At 44.1% G+C, this 23,556-nt stretch overlaps 1 protein-coding gene across 7 annotated transcripts in view; it reads right to left on the bottom strand.

Moving 5' to 3' along the window:
* Positions 1-116: 116 nt before the first annotated feature.
* The window catches only part of SLC44A3 (solute carrier family 44 member 3), an 84,396-nt gene continuing 60,956 nt past the window's right edge, over positions 117-23,556 (bottom strand). For 4 of the 7 annotated variants that reach the window (XM_061121329.1, XM_061121328.1, XM_061121326.1 and 1 more), the window contains 4 exons: positions 5,513-5,650; positions 2,925-3,161; positions 1,677-1,788; positions 117-835 (listed from right to left, as the gene is read on the bottom strand). In XM_061121329.1, the coding sequence (XP_060977312.1) occupies positions 1,693-1,788; positions 2,925-3,161; positions 5,513-5,650 (471 nt within the window). In that variant the 3' untranslated portion in view covers positions 117-835; positions 1,677-1,692. Of the gene's footprint in view, positions 836-1,590; positions 1,789-2,924; positions 3,162-5,512; positions 5,651-23,556 lie in introns of those variants that run through there. The other 3 variants (XM_061121332.1, XM_061121331.1, XM_061121327.1) reach the window with 2 other exon arrangements.

Raw genomic sequence — 23,556 nt, forward strand, 5'->3', positions numbered from 1 at the left:
GCTGATTATTTTTCTGGCTAACTTCAGATGGGTAGAGTCAGACTTTTTTTTTAAAGTATTCTTTCCCAGGTATTGCTACAAGGTATTTTAACATTTCTTTACTGAATCTACACACCATTACACTGGGACTGAATGCTCTAGATGAAGCTTAGAAAAATGAAGGGACCTGCCCATTGCTCACCGGAAATGCCAGCCAGGATTCAAACTATCATTTGACCCTTTGCTTATTCCATTGTCCTTCAGCTGCCTCTACCTCATTCTAAAACCAATTTGGAATAATCTTAAAATCATCTTGGGAAACACTGGGGATGGGGTGGGGTGATTTTATGTCATATTCTAGGGTGAATAGATACTAAGAAACGTCTGGATCAGGAATAGAACATGCTATTTGACAACAGATGAGAATTTATACTAAGTGTTAGCAAAAACCTAACCTTCAGTTATGACATGGAGGAGGTCGAACATCTCAGAGTTGTAATGATAAAAAAATCCAATCATGAAGAGACAAGTGGTTAACATACTTTTGGAAGTTTTCTCAGACAAGTGGTATCCTCTGATAGCACCGGCTCTCTCAGGCCTTGGGGGTGAAACATGCCTGCTTGTTTTTCGCTGAGGCAGATAATAAGGACATAGGGGTGTTTGTACCCGCAAAAGAAGCACAGTTGACTTGCTCATCACACAACAATGACTTAGTTTAACACTTCAGAGAAACTGCTCTGTAAATCCTTTTCTTAAAAGGAGACGAGTTCAACTAATTCAATGGTGCTGTTTAAGAGAAAAGTCGTAATTTGCATCTGTTATAGGAGACCTGAGCCGGCGTGCAGTTTTCTGCCCTCTGTGAAGAAGAGAGAAACATATTCACTGTTTGCCCTGCTAAATAAGCCAGACTGGGTGTCCTGTTAGGAGAGTGGGTGATTCTGTTTACCTGCTCATCTAGTTGAAGCAAGGCTGCCAATTAACATGTTAGATGTTCCTATTTGTTGAAAGCTTTAAAAAGGAAAAACAGTCCAAGGACACCCCTCCCACCCTTTCTCTGACCCACCACTGAATCTAAATCTGGGAATGGGGTCCAGGCAGAAGAACTTGAAATCTTCCTCTAGGCAGTTCTCAGGTGGGGCCCTGCTTGAAAACCACTTATGCAGAACGTTTTCTAATTTCTACAAGGTAGCCTTGTACTTTGAACAAAATTTAACTTCACATCTGATTAAACTCGTGCCTATTCTATGCCATGCCCACCAGGTGGTAGTTCCAGTTACACTTTTGGTTTTAATTGTCCCTAAATTGAAGAATTGTACTTTGAAAAGCTGTAACATAAATAGCTCATTTCCAGGAGTGGAGGATTAGGTAGGAAAAAGTTCTTTGTAGTAGGGCAATATTCCAGAGATTTCTGGTAAGGTTTATTGATTGTGAATGAGGAAGTCCTTTTCAGGGTGCCCTGAAATGAGTTTTTACATAATGTGCTTTTTTAAAAACTGACCACATAAACAAGGTCTTAAAAGATTTTTCAGTCTTATTTGGTACAAAAAAGGTTGCATACTTTTTCTGTGGTTCTAGTATTGTAATGTGGTCAAACAATGTGGACAAAAACAGTGGTGAAGATCTGGGGCCACACTGGGCCTTATCGTTTATTCTGCACACAGCTCTTAGGAGAAGGGAACTTTTTCAGGTGCAAATACCTGATGGGCACTTATCTCACAATGGCTGGAGTTCTGTCCCCTCTTCGATTGTTAATGAGCTCTTGTCTCTCTGTGCCCTTGTGTTTAATTTGTTGATCCTTTTTACAAAATTCTGAAAAATAAAAGAATGAGTTAGACTAGTGTTCTGTATCCACACTGATGGGCAGTCATTTACTTGGCCATATCATTTCGGGGAATTTAATCCTTAAAGTTTTCCCTGCTGAACTAAAATATCTTGGGGGGTAGATTTCAAAGTGGGTTTTTAATCAAAAAAGTGTAAATTATAGAAAGAGACCTAGTTAACTTCCTAATACCATACATAAGAACAACCATAAGAAACATGTTCTTTGGAATACATACCAAATATGTTAAAGTGTTATCATATTTTTATGTTCTGTTGGGAGAAGGATGAAGATACACTTATTTATAAAACTATAGACGTGCTTTTAAACTTCAGTGCCTGGCTGGACTAAGGAGTGCTTTGCATTCTCTGTTTCAAAGCAGAAGGGCCTTAATGCCTAGATTTTATGGTAATCGAGTGAAAGAAAATTGTTAAAATGTTACTTGACAGAGACAAAGGAAAGAGATGAGAAGACTCATTCAGCTGTTAAAATATCCCTGTCTACACAGGATAAGGCAAATATGCAACAACTGTGTTGCAAAAGCTGTTGGGAACAGCTGCCTGCTATTTCCAGATAGCAGGATGGGGGCTCTACTGAGGGTGTGGCTTTTCTCAATCTTGTTGTGCCCTGGTTAACAAAGGGCCTCAGAATCACAGATCTGTCAATAGTGGCCTTGAAAGTGATTGGTCTCCATTGGAGTAGGCGTTCCCTAAAATACAACTGGTATGACATGATATTTGGGGATGCAAAAATGCCTTGGAAAAAAGATCAACTGTGAAAGCTCCGGACCATACAAAAGGCCAAAATAAGCCATTAAAACCATTAGGGACTTGGATGGCTACTGCACCCAGAATACCTTCTACCCTGGGTCATTTGCTAAGTGTTCATTGTTCAGCTTCACTTTTCTCCAGGAAGAAGGTTTCAATAAGGGAGGTGGGATCAGCCTCAGAAAATAAAACACAAATCTTACTCTCAGGACATTTGGGTCTTGGGACATCAGGCTCACAGAGCCTGCCCACCCAGGAGAGAAAATAAGATGGGGACCAGCCTCCTTTATGTGCAAGTCTTCAACACTTTTGAGATTATGAGGATGGAGGTTGAAAAAGGAAATGGGATGTTTACTTACCAAAAACTCTTGGTCCATAAAGTAGGGCTTTTCTGAGGATCCATCATTTGTTTCCAGATCAACAGCAAAACACAGGAAAAGTGCATCCAGCACAGTTTCAAACACAGATAAAAAACTGTGTGCTACTAAGTAGGCAAAAAAAGCAACCAAGAGCAGTGGGATTGCCCACACCTGAAGCACACGGTGGTAGTTAAATGCCATCAGTCCTCCAAAAACTGTGAAACACACCACTAACACCTGTCCAAAACAATAGCTCATTGAGAATTTCTATAAATTGGTTAGGGTATTTTAGAAAAGACTTTTGTCAGGTATAAGCAATAGTTTGATATATGTGCATATGTGGGGGTGTATATGCCTTACTCTAATGAGTACTTGTCAGAACACTGGATACAGTAATATAGGAAGAAGAAAAAATGAAAAGCTATGATGATACCAAAAGAAAACCCAGTTAATTTGGAGAATGGGAAGAATATATATACTTTCATTTTATCTGTGCCTAATTTTTTTTAATTTATGTAGCGGTAATGGTACCTCAGGGCTTCCCTGGTGGCTCAGTGGTAAAGAATCCATCTGACATTGCAGGAGATGCAGCTTTGATTCCTGGGTTGGGAAGATCCCCTGTAAAAGGAAATGGCCACCCACTCCAGTATTCTAGCCTGCATAATTCCCATGGACAGAGGAGCCTGGCAGGCTACAGCCCATGGGGTCACAAAACAGTCGGACTCAACTGAGCAACTAAGCAACAATGGTACTTCACAAAATTTTTAGTCTTTTTTTTTTACTAAAAACTACAATAAGCATCTTCATTAGAAAAGTTTTTTTTATACATCCTTATTTTTAAAAACAATGATGCATCAATCCATTGAGTGGATGTACTGTAGTTTAACGTGTGATTACTTTTATCCTGGGGATTAAAGTGGATGGGCTTTCCAGTGCTGGTGTAGGGATAATAGGATAATACGCTTTTGCTATATGTAATTACTGTATTTCCAGGAAATGATTATAGGCCGTGAGGAACCTAATTCTTTACCAGACAAAATGGAACCTGCCGGACCCCTCATTGTGCTTGGATATCCATAAAGATGGATGTGAATCTGCATGCCACTTCATTCAAAAAAAAAACCATCAGTAATTATGTGTTCCTTTTGAAAAATACAAGAAAATGAATTACTGCCTAAAATAAAACACAAGTCTTATAAAAATGAAACCTCTTAATAAAAATCTCTGGAAGTAGTTATTACAAAATGTATCACCCACAACCCTACCAAGCTAATGTAAACAATATTATCCATTTAGATACACCTACAACTTCAATTATTAGGCTGTTTTAAAAGGCGTAATCAATTTGTGCTTCTAGAGCTACTGTCACAAGAAAAGTCTCTGGGACCCAGCTGTGCCTTAAAATACATGTGCAGTTAGCACACACCTGTGGAATCCAAGCATGTTCTAACTTGCTCCTGATGGCTCACCGAGATGGTGATGCACTGGGGACATACACCAAGTGCCACAGGAGCACACAGTGCTAAGCAAGGAGTCACAAGTCCCCACATTTGGCACTGGCACAAGTGGAGACTGGATCCCGTTCACTCTGGGGCTCCATGAAAGCCACCGGCGTTTATGTCCTGTGAGGAGGCATGGCTGGAAGAAGCAAGGATGTCTAGCTTAGAAAAGTGAAGATGTGGAAGGAGGGTCAGGATGTCTGTGAAACTGTCAGGATGTCTGTGAAACTGTCTGTGAAATTTCAAGAATTTGCAAGGCAGTCAGATGGAATTAGGATGAAGCAAACTGAGGTGTGCAGAATTAAGCCCAGTGAGTGACAACTACATGGAAAGAGACACTGGCCAGTATAAAGACCCTTCAGCCTGAGGCATGGTCAGGAAGGGGCTGGAGGACGGCTGCTACTTCAGGGACTCTAACCTGCAACCCGGAGGGGGATCTTATTTTTAGTTTGTAGGTAGGAAAAATGAGGTTTTCACAAGATAACATACAACTCCATAGAAAAAGATGACAGCAGGAATGCAACTGGCTCCCTTTGAGACATTAATAATTCTGTATATTTAGGAAATTAATGCTCTTAATGTAGACATTTCATCAGGCTTTAACACTATGTCCATACATATTTTTTAAAATATTTATTTATTTATATTTATTTGGCTCTTCTGAGTCTTAGTTATAGCATGTGGGATCTAGTTTCCTAACCAGGGATTGAACTCAGGCCTCCTTCATTGGGAACATGGAGTCTTAGCCACTGGACCACCAGGGAAGTTCCAATTTTCATATATTTTTATGACACAGAGTCTTCATTCTAGATATGAAAAAGTGGGATCACAGTGGTAGACTGGATAATAGCTAAGCGTAAAACTAAGATTTGAATCCTGACTCAACCTACTGTGGAATCCTAGCTAAATTATTAAACCCTAGTTTCTTCACCTGTGAAGCAGAGATACGTCACAGGATTGATGATTAAATGAGAGGATGAGGCCCAGCACAGAGTAAGCACCCAGGAAACAGTTCTCTGTCAAAGTCTTGTTGTATGTCTTAATTTTTGGATGCCAAGTTACTTTATTATTTTAGTTAAGACATCCTACCTTGCCTAGAAAAATTATGAAGTCTCCAAAGCAGTTAACAGATGTAAAATGACTTGAATTCTTGGATAAAAGTTTGAGTGCATCTTTTGCTGATGTACAAAAATCTGTCCCATTAATGGCAGTTGTAGTGTATGCATTCTGCAATAAAAGACAATAGTTAAAAAGATGACGAGTTTTACTGTTTTAAAGATAATACAATGCCAGTACAGAATATTTGCAAAATAGTTACTATAAACCCACTATCCCTACCCATAAAAGTCATTTCAAAGTCCCTTTCAGTCTCTGGAATATATGCACATATATTTTCACATAATTGTAGTAAATGGAAAAGAAATATTTCTGGTCAATACGGTGGATTAAATGATGAGTACTGCATAACTATCTTAATGCATAGCAGAGTTTGAGGGCAAAGAAGTTTAGGTACTAGAAACAAAGCAGACCCTACCTAATGGTGAGCACTGAACCACAAAGACTCAGAGGGCAGGGAATCAAGTAAGGGCTTTAGGAGTGAGGGGCTGGGGGTTGAATCCCTTGCGGGTAAGAAATAATGCTCAAGCCCATGCCAGGAAACTGAACTGTCTCTACAATCACAGAATTTATATTCAGTCATTCAAGGAAATTGGTCAAAAAATGCAACTTCTGCCTGGGACCCCTGAAATGACTAGGGTCTGGGCAGAGGAAACCATATTCCCCAGGGAATGGTGGAGCTCCACAGATAACCATACTTGAAGAAGATGAAGTGTTCGCACGAAAAATTTACAGGAGACTCAAAGAAATGAACAGTGCATCAACCAAGAGAATCTGCACCTTGAGAACAATCCGAAATAAAGCATCCAAAGAAGTATGTTTAAGATGTTAAGAAAATGACAGAAGGAAGAGTAACCATAAAGAATGAACAGTATGATATGAAAAATGAAGAGGCAGAGTAGAAGACAAATGGAATAGAAATTCTAGAAGTAAAAAGATATACAATTTAAATGGTGCGATGTCATCGTTATATATCTGACTTACTTTACATAGGAAATAAGCATCTTCATGTTGCTCCTTGACTTTTATTATTCTAATTTTTAATAAATACATATTATATCAGGAGTGTGTATATGCATGTACATATGTAGCTAGGACATATTTAAACTATTTCAAATATTTGATATTATAAATAACTATGCAATGAACATCTTAATTTCATGATTTTGGATCATTTTTCAAGGATAAATTTCCAGAAATGGGATTACTAAATCAAAGAGGACAAGTGGGTGTATGTGTTCATCTGAGATTTCTTGGGTCATTTTTCCAAAATACCTTTTCCTTATAACTACATGATAATTTCAAAGCCATCTATTTACATTTCCCCTGAAATCTTTAAAATGCTACCTGCACTGCCAGTTTACAATAATTTATAACTTCCCTTGGAAAATATACTGGAATGTTACCTGCTTTGGTTTTGCCTTTTCTTTTGGCTTAAAGGGAGAAAGTTTTATTTCATTATACAAAGCTAATCCTTTCAAACACCCATTCAAAAACACTGTAAAGAAACCAACTTGGAGTCTACTGCAGTAATCCAGCCCTCAGTGGTGCATGTCTTAATCAGAGCGAGTTACAGAAGAGAAGGGGAGTAAGGCCAGAGAATTATCTTTTATTTTTTGGCTATGTACACATTGCTATATTTAAAATGGACAAGCAACAAAGACTCACTGTATAGTATATGGAACTCCATTCAATATTATGTAACAACCCAAATGGGGAAAGATTTGAAAAAGAATAGGTACATGTACATGCACAACTGAATCGCCTTGATGCACACCTGAAACCTAACTCAACCTCTCTTGGTAATTCCCTCTTCCCCACGGTCAATTAGAAAGGAATATTTGGTTCTCAAAGATGAAAGATTGGGTATTTACCTCCCCAGAGAAAGCACCCTGCCTGCCTCAGCAGGATATTCTCTGTCAGATGTCAGATGAGGTCCCTGCAGAAGTGCCTTAATGGTATTCCACAAGAACTTTGGATTTCTGACTTACTGCGAATGCATGTAAAATTCACTTTTAAAATCTCAAACTGGCTGTTAGCAGACTTAAGTCCACTAGTTTGAGGACTTAAGTCTTGAGAAGTGATGTGAAAACTCATTGCTCATTATCTGATTAAGCATCTCTGATCATCTAAGGTTCTCAGAGCCCTCACCACCAACTCAATGTCCTGAAGACATATGTGCGGGGCAGGTAGGTAAATGACAGAATCAATCTTTTACAGACTGAAAACCAAGGTCAAAGGCATTGCCCCAAGTGCTCTGTAACATCAGGGAGGTTTTTTGTTTTTTTGTTTTTCTTTCTAACTTTCTGGATATGACACTATCAAAAGGCTATTTAAAAACATGGTGCTTGGCACAAAGAAAGAAATATAGATCAATGGAACAAAACAGAAAGCCCAGAGATAAATCCACGAACCTATGGACACCTTATCTTTGACAAAGGAGGCAAGAATATACAATGGAAAAAAGACAACCTCTTTAACAAGTGGTGCTGGGAAAACTGGTCAACCACTTGTAAAAGAATGAAACTAGAACACTTTCTAACACCATACACAAAAATAAACTCAAAATGGATTAAAGATCTAAATGTAAGACCAGAGACGATAAAACTCCTAGAGGAGAACATAGGCAAAACACTCTTTGAGATAAATCACAGTAGGATCCTCTATGACCCACCTCCCAGAATACTGGAAATAAAAGCAAAAATAAACAAATGGGACCTAATGAAACTTAAAAGCTTTTGCACAACAAAGGAAATTATAAAACAAAGGTGAAAAGACAGCCTTCAGAATGGGAGGAAATAATAGCAAATGAAGCAACAGACAAAGGATTAATCTCAAAAATATACAAGCAACTCCTGTAGCTCAATTCCAGAAAAATAAATGACCCAATCAAAAAATAGGCCAAAGATCTAAACAGACATTTTTCCAAAGAAGACATACAGATGGCTAACAAACACATGAAAAGATGCTCAACATCACTCATTATCAGAGAAATGCAAATCAAAACCTCAATGAGGTACCATTACATGCCAGTCAGAATGGCTGCTATCCAAAAGTTTACAAGCAATAAATGCTGGAGAGGGTGTGGAGAAAAGGGAACCCTCTTACACTGTTGGTGGGAATGCAAACTAGTACAGCCACTATGGAGAACAGTGTGGAGATTCCTTAAAAAACTGGAAATAGAACTGCCATATCCCACAGCAGATATCCCACAAATGGAACAGCAATCCCACTCCTGGGCACGCACACCGAGGAAACCAGATCTGAAAGAGACACATGCACCCCAATGTTCATCGCAGCACTGTTTATAATAGCCAGGACATGGAAGCAACCTAGATGCCCATCAGCGGACGAATGGATAAGAAAGCTGTGGTACATATACACAATGGAATATTACTCAGCCATTATAAATTTGAATCAGTTCTAATGAGATGGATGAAACTGGAGCCCATTATACAGACTGAAGTAAGCCAGAAAGAAAAACACCAATACAGTATACTAACGCATATATATGGAATTTAAAAAGATGGTAACGATAACCCTATATGCAAGACAGAAAAAGAGACACAGATGTATAGAACAGACTTTTAGACTCTATGGGAGAAGGCAAGAGTGGGATGATCTGAGAGAACAGCATCGAAACATGTATATTATCAAGTGTGAAACAGATCACCAGTTCAGGTTGGATACATGAGACAAGTGCTCGGGGCTGGTGCACTGGGATGACCCAGAGGGATGGGATGGGGAGGGAGGCGGGAGGGGGGTTCAGGATGGGGACCACATGTAAATCCATGGCTGATTCATGTCAATGTATGGCAAAAACCACTACAATATTGTAAAGTAATTAGCCTCCAACTAAAAAAATAATTGGGAGAAAAATAAATAAATAAAAGCACAGTTCTATAGCAAAAAAAAAAAAATAAAGACTCATAACTTAACAAAACTTTAAATAAAGCAATATAAAAGAAAAAAGAAAAAAAGCATGGTGCTTAAGGTCCTGTTGGCAGGTAATCTCTGGGTTCAAGTCCCAGTCTTCAGTCTTCACCACTGACTGGCTGTTGATTTTGGTTGATTTACCCCCTGTCAGACTTCAATGTCCTGATCTATAAAATGAATTACAGCACCTACTGCAAAGGGATGTTGGGAGGATTAAAGAACCTTTTCCCTATAAAGCATTTAGCAAAGCACAGGGACATAGAAAGCATGTAATAGAGGGTGGTTATTTTCCTCCAGACCTCACCAATGATGATCTCATTTACAACTGGGAAACATAGAGGCCATTCTTTAAGCACTGAGGAGGTGGGGAAAGGACCGGCGGTTTCTTCATCCGCAGGCTTTAATCCCTCACATTCATAGGGAGCCAGGAGAGGCAGGACCTGCTTCCCAGATGACACCCCAGGTCCCCACGTGATCTTGCTCAGCAGCAGGGCCACATGCCACTCGGCCTCTTTCTTCGGGTTCTGTCCCCAGCCCCTACCCCTCCACGTCTCCCTGTTTCAGGATGGGTACACAATTTCTGTGAAGATTTCCTTTTCCTACAGATCACAACCTCATAGGCAGTTTAGCACCACTGCTCATAAGCAATAAAAATAGATTTTGTTCCTTGGCTAAAATGATTAAATGTTAAAATGGTACTTTCTCACACATGTGTTGACTCCACAGATCTTGGGGGCCCGTAACCATTTATCTTTTCTTTAATGTATCATGCCCCATGAAAGAGGGCATTAAAACCACTTTGACAGGGAAATTATATATATGCCTTCCTGCCGCTACTGCACCACTGGTATTTTACCGCAAGGTTCAACCCTGAGTGCTGCAGAGAGACCTAGAATTAATGTCTGAATGAGGAGCTGGGGGAGGGAAGAATCACTCACAATACAGGATATGGATTGAAAATTTCTGCAGTTTCAGCATTAGCTAATTTATACTTAGTCTGAGGAGAAGTGCTTCCTTGTTAGGCAACTGGAAGATGAACAGCAGTAAGTGTTCAGTGCTGTTAAGTCCTGGCTTGGAGCACTGGCATTTTCCTGGGATGACAGAATGCTAAAGTGACCTGCAGACCCTAACAACATGTTAGGAAAGGAATGATACGATAAGGAACTGAGAATACATTGTGTTGGTGGTCAAGGTTAATCATGAGATCCTGAAACAAGAAAAAAGGAGGTAGCAGCACCAGGCTTTTAATACCAGACCAAATTCAGTGTGCATGTTTCTTTAGCATGACTGAACAAGGGAACATGTCTATGCCTTGAGCTGGAACCCACGGAAACACAAAATTGATACAAGGAAGGTTTACCCACTTGGACACTAGGTCCCACTGTACTTGCCTGGGACCTAGGACTCTCTGCAGGTACAGGTGGATTAGCTTTCAGACTCTCATGGACGGTCCACCAGGGCCTGTCCCAGGCTGCAGGGGAGGGTGTGGAGGGGGTCCTTGTATGGCTGGGAGGACTCGTGAATAATGAGCTACAACTCAAGCTCCAATGAGACAGCAGCACAGTGGAGTGGAAACCCAGCCTGGGGTGAGGGGAGGAGGGCTCATGGGGGAGAGGAAGGGGTGGAAGATGTCATAGAACTGGCATCGGGCTGGCTCCCTGCAGGGAATGGGGGTGGATGGGGTCAAGGCAGCAGCAGGAGACAGTGAAGTGAGACTCAGGGGTCAAGCAGAGAAGTGTGGTGGAACTCCCCCAGACCCGGACCTCAGTGAGGCTGAAACGTCATGCTGCGGAGCAAGGGGGTGACAGGAAGGCACAGTCTGTGCTTCTGGAAGCTCCCCAAGGCTGCCCCGTGAAGGTTCAGGGCAGATCTCTTCTCACCGTCTTCTGTTGAGCCAAAAAGCCCTGCACCTCCCAAAGCTCATTAGCACCAAAGCCTTTGGGGGGGCCCCCCAGACACCTCTACTGGGCCTCCTGGGCTCTGCTTGAAGCACACTGATTGAAACCGCCCACCCTGGCCAGGCACCATAGTAACTATTTGCATGAGCTGTTTTACGACAGGAGGTCCTGGTAAGGAACATGGAACTAATAAGCCTCCACCAACCGGAAGAGTTCGGGAAAGGTCAAAAGGAGACACCACCTGTCTGACCACCTCCCAGAATCCTCTCTGGCATCCATCTTGGCTGAACAAGGCGTGAAGCATCAGGAAGGGCTCTGAGTCAGAATGATTGGCTAAAGACAACCGGGAAACTAAGCCCATCACCATACAAGCCGAGACTGCAAGCCATGTGACAGAGCTGTTCTCCTGGCTTCCCTTACCCTCCTGCTCTCCGCCCGGGCGCCCTGTCCCAATAAAATCTCTTGCTTTGTCAGCACATGTGTCTCCTCGGACAACTCATTTGAGTGTTAGATAAGAGCCCAGTTTCAGGCCCTGGAAGGGGTCCCCCTTCCTGCAATGCTGTGACTGCTCAAACACTGAGCACATTGGTATCATTAGCTATCAGAAGCCAGGGGCCAGATTTCCCCCAAATTAATTCTTCTGTGGGGAGAAAACAAAGAGTATTAGGAATTAAACTCATGCCAGGTACTCTGCTCCCCTCTACCCCACTTCAAGAGATGCCTTAGGGATATGTCTGCTTGCCAGTAACCTGGAAGCAGCTTCCTAATTTGTTCCTGTGGCCTTGTTTTTCTTTTGCTATCAGTAGGCAGGTGTGCAACTTCTGTGTGTAAATAAATAATCGAAAACGGCAAGCACTCATGGAGTACATACTATGTGCTAGACCTTGTTCTATATCCCCCTGAAGACATCTAATCCTCTTAACAACCACAAGTGGATGATGAGAACTAGAGCGCAGAGAGGTTGGGTAGCATACCACCGACACATACATGCAACTGACATTGCATCACTTACAAGAAATGGACCTCTGACTCATTCAGGCCCATCAGGAAAACATTTACTTCAAGCTGTTTTTTGTGCTTCCTTCCAAAAGATTCAAAATAATAAAGTGGTGCTCTCAGGAGACGTATCATTAAAAAGACCCAAGGATGTGGCAGGATGGGTTAGTAGAAAGAGGCTGGGTTCCTGTTACGTTGCCTCCGCAGACCGGCTCAACAGCCCCACTGAGTAACGTCACGTCACACTAACACCCGCTCTCAGGTTCTCGTTAGAGATGCTTCACGTTTGCACAGTACTTCCAAGCGGACCAGGCACCCTCCTGCTATCATCTGACTTGATCTGCTTCTCACCACAACTCAGTGAAATAATTACCATAGGTATATTATTCCCATTTCACAGAAAACTCTTATTTTTGAAGAGAAAGGAAAGAGATTAAAGTGTAATTTTAGGCAACAGAAAAGTTGGATTATTTCTTTGATTTACTCTGAGAGCTGTCCAAGAGTGTTAATTGCAGCTTTTACACAGAAAGCACATTTTCCCTCCTTAACTCAAGCCGGAAGCCAGCCCAGTCCACTCCGCGTCCTTCATCAGCGAAGGGCAGCCATTAGTCCTCCTGTGAAACTGAAGCGGGCCCTTCTTCTGGAGGCGGAACTGTGAACCCGAGCTTCTGTTGACTCTTCAGAAAGGTAAACAGAGCTTCCCTCTGCACCGGAGGAAAGGCGTTTGCCAAAAGCCCTGCCGTGAATACTCAGCTTTATTTCTGGAGTGCCTTCCTCACAAAATCCTGATATTTATTAACTCAAAATAAAACAAGAACTATGAAAACAAACCCGAGACACTGGATGATGAATAAATAACACTGGTGTTCATACTTTCCGAGGGACTGAAAGAAATACAGTGAAATCTGTGCCCAGAGCCATCCTGGTACATCCAGGGGTCTTTTCTGGTAAGACTCGCAGGAACCATCACAAGCGACTTTCATCTCAGCTCCGTTTTTATCACAAACACATGCTGAGGGAGAAGGGGCACAGCCTCGGGGCCTGGCATCTGCCGCTCGGATCCGTCCAAGAGTTCACCGCTCACCAGTTACTCAAGTCCAGGGAGATGGGGAGTGCGGAAACCTGCCAGGCCCTTCGGGGTTGGGAGCAGGAGGCGGGTGAGGAAGAAACTTGCCTTGGCTGGGGCCTGATGCTGCCAGTAAAGCCGGGCACTAGTATTCTTGCCTGGAGAATTCCGTGGACAGAGGAGCCTGGCAGGCTACAGTCTGTGGGGTTGCAAAGAGTCGGACACGACTGAGCAACTAACACACACACACCTGCAGTGTGGTCCTGTTTGCTCCTTTAAAACGTATTTTCCTTTTGCTTATTTTTTTAGAAGAATGGCTCTATCATTTCCATGCTCGTCTTTAAATAAAATCAATCAACATAGAGACAAAGAAGAAAGCAAGAAAAAGTTACTCTGACTCCTCCCCTCAGAAATAACCATTGCTAATATCACATGGACTTCACCCCAGTGTTTCTCCGAAAAGCTACACAGCAGGCAGACAGACAGAAGAGCGGATGGATGGGCAGGTAAGCATGGGTCCTAAAACTGGAAACAAAAAGTGCTGTTAAATGAAAGCACGAATGTGAATTCTACTTCAACGAAAGGAAACTGAAACTGCAGGACTATTTGAATGTCAGACAAATGTATCTTCACACACAAGACTTCGGTTTCTAACAAAAAACAATCTTTCTAAAATTATTGTGAAAAACGTTAAGAGGTTAGAATGCTTATTTTTTAACACCATGGCTTAAGTTTCAGCAGCATGGATGGTGAAAGATGAATCCTCCCCCGTTTTTTTCCTGCCTCCCGAGTTTAGTGTGTTTTGTTATTGCCATGACTTTATCAGAAGCTTGAACATATACAGCTTCTTCCATAGTGACGGTCTCAGTTACTGAGTGGCATGTACGCAGCGCAGCCCCTGTCCCTGCTGCTTGACACTCAGCTCTGGGCCAGCGGTTCTGACTCTGTCCTGCAGGGCACGGAGTGGGGGTGGGGGGAGGCCCTCAGCTGAAAAGCCCTCTCTGTGAGGCTCATGCACATTGAATGCATAAAGGAAGATGCTTTCGGCAAACCAAGAATGGCCTCCAAATAATACTTCATCCAAAGCCAAATTCAATTCATTGGTACATTTGTTCCTTCAGTACAATGTTAGGATTAAAAGGTTATCCCAGACACCACCCTGGAAAACCCTCTCATTTGACTAATGAGGAAGCAGAAGTCTCAACAGGCTAAATGACCAGGCAGAGGTGATAAAAAATGGACATGAATTGGATATTCACAGTCATGCCCTCTCCTCTCCCCAAATCCAGAAAAAGCCAAGTCAGGCCACTGCATTTTGCTTGGCCATCACTGATATGCTAGCAGAGTTCTGTGCCCCTCCAGGGAAACCCACCAGGACAAGGATGCAGGGCTTAGTGATGAGCAGGCCCTGGATACAGGTCTGTGCAGAGTGCCGCCGCCTCCCCCAGGCCCTTACGGAGGGCAACCCCTGCTTCAACCTCATCTGACCTGGAAATAATTGGTGGTGGAAAAGAGGGAAGCAAAGAGGCCTGGGCATCCATATGGCAAAATTAAAGTTGTGGATCTGTGCAAAGGGAAATATAGGGGATGGGAAATGCTCCTACTATTTTTTGACTTTAGGCTTTATTAGAAAGAAGACTAAATGGATTGGCTGTCCCTGGTGAGTGAAGACCATTGATTTCCTCTCCTCCTTACTCTTACCCTTGACAGGGAACTCCAGGCAGCTCGGTGAAGCCAGTAGGGCTACAGACTTGAAGTCATAGGATCTCCACATAGCAGCTAGCATCCTGGGTAAGCTCTTCAGCCTCTGGCCTCAGCCTCCTCATTTGTACAGTGGCAGTAACACCTGCACGGTGTTCTTGAAAGGACAAACTTAGATCATATATGTAAATGTTTACCAGGGTGCCTGATAGATCATAAAAACTCAATAAATGGCTTCCTAGGTGGCACAGTGGTAAAGAATCTGCCTGTCAATGCAGGAGACACAAAGACACAGGTTCGATCCCTGGGTCAGGAAGATCCCCTGGAGGAGGAAATGGCAACCCACTCCAGTATTCTTGCCTGGAGAATCCCATGGACAGAGGAGCCTGGCGGACTATAGTCCATGGGGTTGCAAAGAGTTAGACACGACTGAGCAACTGTCTGAGCTGAAATGGCTATGTTTTTCACAGACCCGAGAAGACTGGTTCTTTACAGAATGTCAAACATCTCTGATTTGGAGTTCAGGCCCAAGGAAATGGCAAGAGGGAGATGGGGAACAGAAATGAAAATGTTTATATGTTTTCACATATTGCATATTTTGAGGGAATAATTTCTAAGTCAGGTGCATGTCCCTTCATGAACATGCTGTTGATGGGAGTGGGGCTGGCAAAGCAACAGTTGACTTGTGAGGCCTGCTGACAGAGAGACTGGTAATCAATTGAGAGGTTGCTGGGGGTAATCACTGCTCTGTGCATGGCTTAGCCCAGCATACAATGGAAACTCTCTTATAAGAGAAATGCATCTGCTTAAAGACACTGGCTGTAACAACAGATCTCTTCTTCCTGAAGCTCCAAAGACTACTTGCTCTTGCATTCTGGCCTCCTCTAACCACTAGCACTTCTGTTCAGAAAGCAGATTCCCTTGCAGTCCGTCCTAGGTGTTGCCAGGGCAGCTCCAACAAGTGAAGGCACCTCTTATGAGCTTGCATTTTTCTTTATTGTCTCCCTGATATTCCTAGCAGATGCTCTAGGCTGTGTGAAGGCAGCACAAACCAGGGCTGGTGCTGAGAAAGCAGGGGCTCATCCAAAGACATGTATGGAGGGGGTGCCTCTGCTGGGCTCAGGGTTGGGCACCGGGCACTGAGCCAGGCTGACAGGTTTGTGTTCTTGGACCTCATGAAGTTTCTTTATTGCTGCCTTGATGGAGGCAAGATGTTGACGGGGCCAACAGTCCCCGAGGGCCCTTCTTGCCCCCACCAAGATGCTTCCTGATGAAGTCATCCAGCCTCAGCTCTCTCACTCCTTGGATGAATGCAAGTCTAGCAAATGCTTCTCCCTGCCCCACCCCTGTGCCAGCTGAGGCCTTCTGGAAAAGGCAAAAGGAGGGAGAAGACAAAACTTCTTGAAGAACTTCAAAGACTGGATCCACTTGCCAAAACATTAAGGAACTTTCTAGCCCTGCCTAGATAAGAATGCTAACTGTGCCAAAATGCTCTTAGTCACTTCCTCTCCTATTTTTCACAGACCTCGTTTCTGATATGTCGGTAGAGATGAGACCTTAAATGGAAGGAGGACTGTCTAGCGGTCCCCAGTGTGTGTGATGGTTCACTCTGCTCTCATGACTTCTGTTTCTCTTCCTGCATCTGTTTTCTCATTTTTGGTCTGTCTGCCTCATTCCCACAGGATTCAATCTGTGGCTCATTCCCCCAGGTGAGGGGAGGGAGCTGGGGGTAGGGTACTAAGAAGACACTCAGTGTGAAATTCTTACTGGCTTTTGATTTCCAAAATTTTAGCTCTCTAAACCTTTCCTACCAGTGAATAAGGTGAAGGAAGGGGGTTCCCAACAAGACCCCAGTGTCTGGGAACAACAGGTGGGCGTGCAGGTCTTCCTCTATCCCCGGATTAGAAAATGAGACCCCCCCTGAACTGGGGAAGGAGAGGGAGAGATCTGTGGGTTCCGAACACATGTCCAGGTCTGCTTTATTTATTTACTTATTTTTAAAAAAACAGAGCATGGAGAATTGGCAGGACTCTAAATGGAAGTGTCCATTGGTAAGGTCTGAGTTTGCTGGGCGGGAGGGGGTTTCAGAGACCTGGGGCTTTCAGAACTAAAATCAGAACAATCTCAGGCAAAGCAAGAGGGTTGATTACTCTACCCATAGGCACATCTAGGCAGACAGGGCCAGATAGCCTTTCAGAAGACTCCAGGATCCCCAGCAGGGCCTGAAGGAGCCATGAGGACAGGAGGATGGAGGTCTCAAGGGCAAGCTGTGTGTACCAAAGCCTGGGGCTACCTGATACTTTGTATAACCCCATGGAGGGATAGCCCCAGAACAATGGCTTAAACTTTCTGCCAGTTCAGTGGAATGGGGGTTCACAGCCAGAAATTAGGTTGAGAGTCATGATATAATATTTCTTGCACATCTGAGACTGTGGTTGTGGTTCACACCTGTGTGGAAGTCAAAGCTGAGACTCATATAGTGGCAGTGTCAGCCCAGAATACCGTCAGGCTCTAGCTTGTAGCAGAATGTGAAATCAGTACCTGCCACATCAAAGTGGCTTTTACTCCCTCCACCACTGTGACTCACACCACCTTCCTTTAAAAAAAAAAAAAAAATTTATGAATGCATTCTCTAGTCTTTGGCCAACAATCAATACCTTCTCCCAACAAGTCTAATGCCCAAGACGAAAATAGTCGGGGAGCGACAGCTGAAGACCACACTCAGTCCCTCAGAAGGGTATGGTAGTGAGGAGGAGAGGGCGTGGCTTCAGAGGGGGGCAGTCTGAGCCTCGGACAGCAACTCTGTTCCAGAAGCAGATGCAGATAAAGAGAAATGACATGAAGACACCTGCTCTCCATCATGAGGAAGATTAGATTTGAGGTAGGAGCTAGTTGATGGTTTAATTTCATTTCCCACACTAAATGAATTTGGGAAATGTCAAAGCTAATCTATAATCTTTCTGTTTCTTAAGCACTTAGGATAATGTTGCAAACTTGGATTGTGGAAGTTCTATCTTCCATCTGAACCATCCCCCTGCCTGGCCCCGACCCTGGCCACCATCACAGATGATGACACAGCCTCAGTTGTAAGCCTGGTGCCCACAGCAGGCACTAGACTGAGGGTGTGAAGAACACAGCAGGAGTCAACACGCAACTTCCTCCACCCCAGGACAAACACTGTTCATCGGAGCTCAGTGTTTTCACGGGTCACCTGCTTCCTTATTTGTAGAAAAATTGGATTTTGCTGACTCAAAAGTCAGTTTCCATAGATCAAAGTTAAAAACACAGGCCATCTCCCTCAGCATATTTGCAGCACACCTAGAGCATGCCACGACGGGAAGGGACAAAGAACAATAAGGCAACATGTCCTGAGAGTTTGGAGGGAGGGTCAGAGCACAGGCTGGCTCAGCACTTTGGGATTCACCTGCCCCTGGGAACAAACCTTCTCAGCTTATCCACTGAGTTCACAGGGGCGACTTCAGGAGCTGGGGTTCGCTGTTGGCTGAACCTGGGAAAGAATGGTTTGGTCTCTTTGTTTCAAGGGTGAAACATTAATAACCTACTTTTACAATGCACTTTCCACCCAGTCATTAGATATTCAAGGTGATATTTTTAATTTTCATCTGCTGTCTCTTGGATCTCTCTGTTCAGAACTTTATTAGGAAGAGGGGGTGACTTATTAGGTCCCCAAAACCTTAACACTCAGCTCTGGTATTTTCTTCCTGTGTAACCTGGAGCCTTTTGATGAAAGTGAAAAAGGAGAGAGTGAAAAAGTTGGCTTAAAATCCAACATTCAGAAAACTAAGATCATGGCATTTGGTCCCATCACTTCATGGCAAATAGATGGGGAAACAGTGGAAACAGTGACAGACTTTATTTTCTTGGGCTCTAAAATCTCTGCAGATGGTGACTGCAGCCATGAAATTAAAAGACGCTTGCTCCTTGGAGGGAAAGTTATGACCAACCTAGACAGCTTATTAAAAAGCAGAGACATTACTTTGCCAACAAAGGTCCATCTAGTCAAAGCTATGGTTTTTCCAGTAGTCACGTATAGATGTGAGAGTTGGACTATAAAGAAAGCTGAGCACTGAAGAATTGATGCTTTTGAACTGTGGTGTTGGAGAAGACTCTTGAGAGTCCCTTGGACTGCAAGGAGATCCAGCCAGTCCATCCTAAAGGAAAGCAGTCCTGAATATTCATTGGAAGGACTGACTACTGAAGCTGAAACTGCAATACTTTGGCCACCTGATGTGAAGAACTAACTCATTGGAAAAGACCCTGATGCTGGGAAAGACTGAAGGCGGGAGGAGAAGGGGACAACAGAGCATGAGATGGTTGGATGGCATCACTGACTCAATGGACATGAGTTTGAGTAAACTCCGGGAGTTGGTGATGGACAGGGAAGCATGGCGTGCTGCCGTCCATGGGGTAGCAAAGAGTCGGACACGACTGAGCGACTGAACTGAACTGAACTGAACCTGGGGCAAATTGCTATTTAATCTCTCTGAACCTAAGTGTCATCTTCTACTAGAAAAAGAAAAAGGGTGATAATTGTACCTTTCTCACAGGATTGTTTGTGAGGATGAAGAGCGTTAATACATGTGAAGCAGTTATAGCTTGGTGCTTGGCACGCAGAGTGCCTGACAAGTGAGAGGTATTCCTGTCTTGAGGAGCTGCACACCTTGCATGCATGTGTGTGTGTGTGTGCACACGTGTGTGTGCCCAGTCGTGTCTAACTCTTTGTGACTCCATGGATAGTAGCCTGCCAGGCTTGTCTGTCCATGGAATTCTTCAGGCAAGAATACTGGAGTGGGTTGCCATCTCCTCCTCCAGGTGATGTTCCCGACACAGGGCTAGAACCTGTCTTCTGCATTGTCAGGTGGATTCTTCACCACTGAGCCACGTGGGAAATTGCTGCACACATTGGAGGGAGCCCAACAGTTGTCTCCCAAGAGCATTTTCTGATCAGCTGAGGGTCCCCTACATAACTCACCCTTCCTTTCCTATAATAAGGCCATCATTCATTCAACAAACAGTAACTGCTTCTCTGAGAAGGTAGAAGAATTTCAAGTCAGGAAAGACAGATGGCAACTGTGCACTGGGCCTTTCCCCAGAAGGACGAGAGGCTGCTGAGGCCCACTCGGGGCAGGAGGCTTTAGGGCCACACCTTCCTGATGTCTGAGCCTTGCAACACGCCCATGGCAGGTGGGAGCCGGCCTCTAGCAAGGCTGCTCCCCAGGAAGCCACATAAAGCCAGGGCCCTCAGCCCAGCAGGTTCTGAGCCACACACCAGGAAACATGAGGACACAGTCAGTTTTCTCCCAGACAGTCTGGGGCCTCTGATAGATAGGTGTCTCAATTCCTTTCTATCTAAAGTCAGGACAGTAGCATTTGGCACAAAACAGCTGGGCCGTGAGGATTACCATCATCTATAAATGGGCCTTAATGTAAACGATCATATTGACACACTTGTGTGTTTCCTTCTACACCATGCTCACACAGAGGCATCTCTCCAGGGCTCTTGCCGTCAGCTGGCCACCCCAGAATAGCTCTGAGCCAGTCGGCAGGGGTGGGAGGATTCGGAACCGCCACTGTCATGGAAAGAACAGCTGTCTGGATGCTCTGTGATGAGGCAATGTCAACTACCCTAAGAACCATGTCCTCCTAAGAACCTTTACATCATTTTCATAATCAACTTAGAGGAATTGCACAATATTCATTACTTTTCTGAGCTGCACATGCTGCTCTGGGGAGAAGAGAGGAGTCCCTGGAGGTTTGCCAGCTGGCTAAGGATGAACCAAAATCAGACACAGAAAAGTCACCGAGTGCTTTCGCTCTTGGTGGACTGTGAGAAAGAGAAGCATTGAAATCGAGCTAACTTCAAGGGAGGTGGTGGGGGGAGAGAAGGTTTTGGGGTATTACAGAGTTAAGTCTGCCACAAAGCCTTAGAAGACAGAGACCAACTTTCTGTGCCCTGAAAAACAAGCAGTGGCAGGCAGTGTGGGCTGGGATGGGGGTGGGGTATAAAGTAGGAAGGGGAGAGAGGTGTATGTTTGCCAAGTAGCAGCAAGTTTTTCTCTGTACTGGATTCAACAGGATTATCTGGAGCTTTTCTGTCCAGTATATTTGTTAGTCAGAAGCCAGGAAGCTATGGGCATTTCCAGTCAAACGCTAAGAGGCAATAATCTCTGCATGCATTTCTTGGTATTTCACATCTAGACAGACGTCACAGTAAAGCGGGCTGGCAGCTTGACGTGCTGCATTAAGGCAGATCTGAGTCACCCCATCCTCTCAAGTTGCTGACCAGGAGATACGGCAGAGATTCACCCAGCTTCCCTGCATGGCGGCCCACAGTAGGAATGGGGGTAAAAGCTGCTGGACACTACCCTCCACTGTTAAGAATGACCAAGGTGACTGGCATTTTACCGGCATCTGGTCACCAGTTGGATGTATTTGTTGCTGTCATTACTGCAGCAGTGTTGGGAGAATCACCATAAGGGGATGAAGATAGGGGTTCACTCACATCATCAGTCCACTTGACAAGATTCTGGAGGCTTGAGATCCAGGCAACATAAAGCATCACCCACCTTTGTGATCCCAGGGTAAGTCCTCACCACGGATAAGAATAACAACATGAAAAAAAAGATTCAGGACTTTCCTGGTGATCCAGTGGCTAAGACTCCAAGCTCCCATGCAGGGGTCCTGGGTTCTAGAACTGGTCAGGGAACTAGATGTCACATGCTACAACTAAGACCTGGTGCAGCTCAATAAGTAAATAAATAAATATTAAAAAGAAAAAGATCCTGCCATTCTGGACACAATGGAAAGACACACAGTTCAGGTTTTCCATCCTGCCCCACATTCCACACATGTCACAGCGGCAATGTGGTAACATGGTACCTGTGTTCCCCAGCTCTCAGCAAGCCACCAGGACAAGGCTGAGCACACCCAACAAAGACCTCAGGTCATTTAAACTGACCCTCTTCTTCTGCAGAAGCTCAGTGAGGTGGAGGGATTCACCCAAGTTCCACCAAGAAGGCAGAAACCAACTGCTGCCACACTTGACTAGGGGCTGCCTTTACTTAAGAGTTCCTCCCAGAAGACAGGTTGGAAATTATTTTCAAACCTGTTTGACCTCAGCCCATAGCTCACTTTCTACACCCACTCCCACTTCTTCTGGAAGAATAAAGAATTGAAAAAGAAGTCAATGCTCAACATGATAAACATATAATGTATTAAACAACAGCCAAATATTCACCAGAAATGAAGTGGGAGACAAGTAGGACTGTTGTTGAATAACAAAGCCAAACCAAGGGGACTCTGGTGGTACCCACAGTGAGGGTTCCTTCCCCAATCTGCAAAATCCCAACTCTTCCTGGGCTCACTTACAAGCCTTGAATGCTCATCAGGCTTCACTTTGGCAGTCAGACATCTCAACAGAATTATGAATTTGAGACCTCAGGAAATTAAGTAAAACACCACTTCTGATTCCTAAATGACACACTTCAGTAAGCTTTAAGGTGGTCCAGCAGTAAAGAATCTGCCTGCAATTCAGGAGATGCAGGAGATGTGGGTTTGATCCCTACGTTGGGAAGATCCCTTGAAGAAGGGTATGGCAACCCACTCCAGCATTGTTTTTTTTTTTTTTAATCCACTCCAGTATTCTTGCCTGGGAAATTCCACGGACAGAAGAGCCTGGTGGGCTACAGTCCACAGGGTCCCAAAGAGTTGGACACAACTGAGTGACTGACCATGCATGTGCAAACATACCAGGCACTTTACTGATTGGTAAAAAGCCTTTAGTTGTAATGTGAAAATGAAAATCCATGAAATTCTATCATTTGCCTGTAAGAATTGAAGCAAGAACATTCTGGAACATTTAACCACTTTGGAACCATCAGGAAGATGGTTCCCAAACCAGTGAGCCCACCAGTGGGTGTCAAACCTAGAGGAACACTGATCTAAAGCCACTATCAGCACTAGTTCAGATGGCTGTGTCCTCTGTGGACAGGATGTGCACTCAGGGAGGCATTTCCATGGGGAACCATGTGTGGACCATAAGAATAAGGGGCAGGCCTCCTGCTGATGGGCTAGCCTGCAAGGTCCCACTTGGGGACTTCTCAGTTGGGCTCCTGCAAAGTGCTGGGAGGGAGAGGGAGGCTGAAGGATCTCATCTGAAAAACTCTGAGAACAGCCTGGCCAGTCGGCCTCCCAGAAGCTCTGACACAGACGTGCCTGAGGGGAGGAGGTGGGTTCAGACCACCCTGACTGGCCTTTTCTGTGTTTATAATTGCCTCATCCAGCCTTCACCCCCTTCATTTTTCCCCACACCTTTCCTGTCCTCTTCCACAAAAATCTGCCTGAAACCAGCCTTGCTCAACAGCCAGTCTGGACTCTGGCTTGCGCAGGCGCTCAGGAGA

This window comes from Dama dama, chromosome 20 (genome assembly GCF_033118175.1).
Source record: "Dama dama isolate Ldn47 chromosome 20, ASM3311817v1, whole genome shotgun sequence".
Classification (NCBI taxonomy): domain Eukaryota; kingdom Metazoa; phylum Chordata; class Mammalia; order Artiodactyla; family Cervidae; genus Dama; species Dama dama.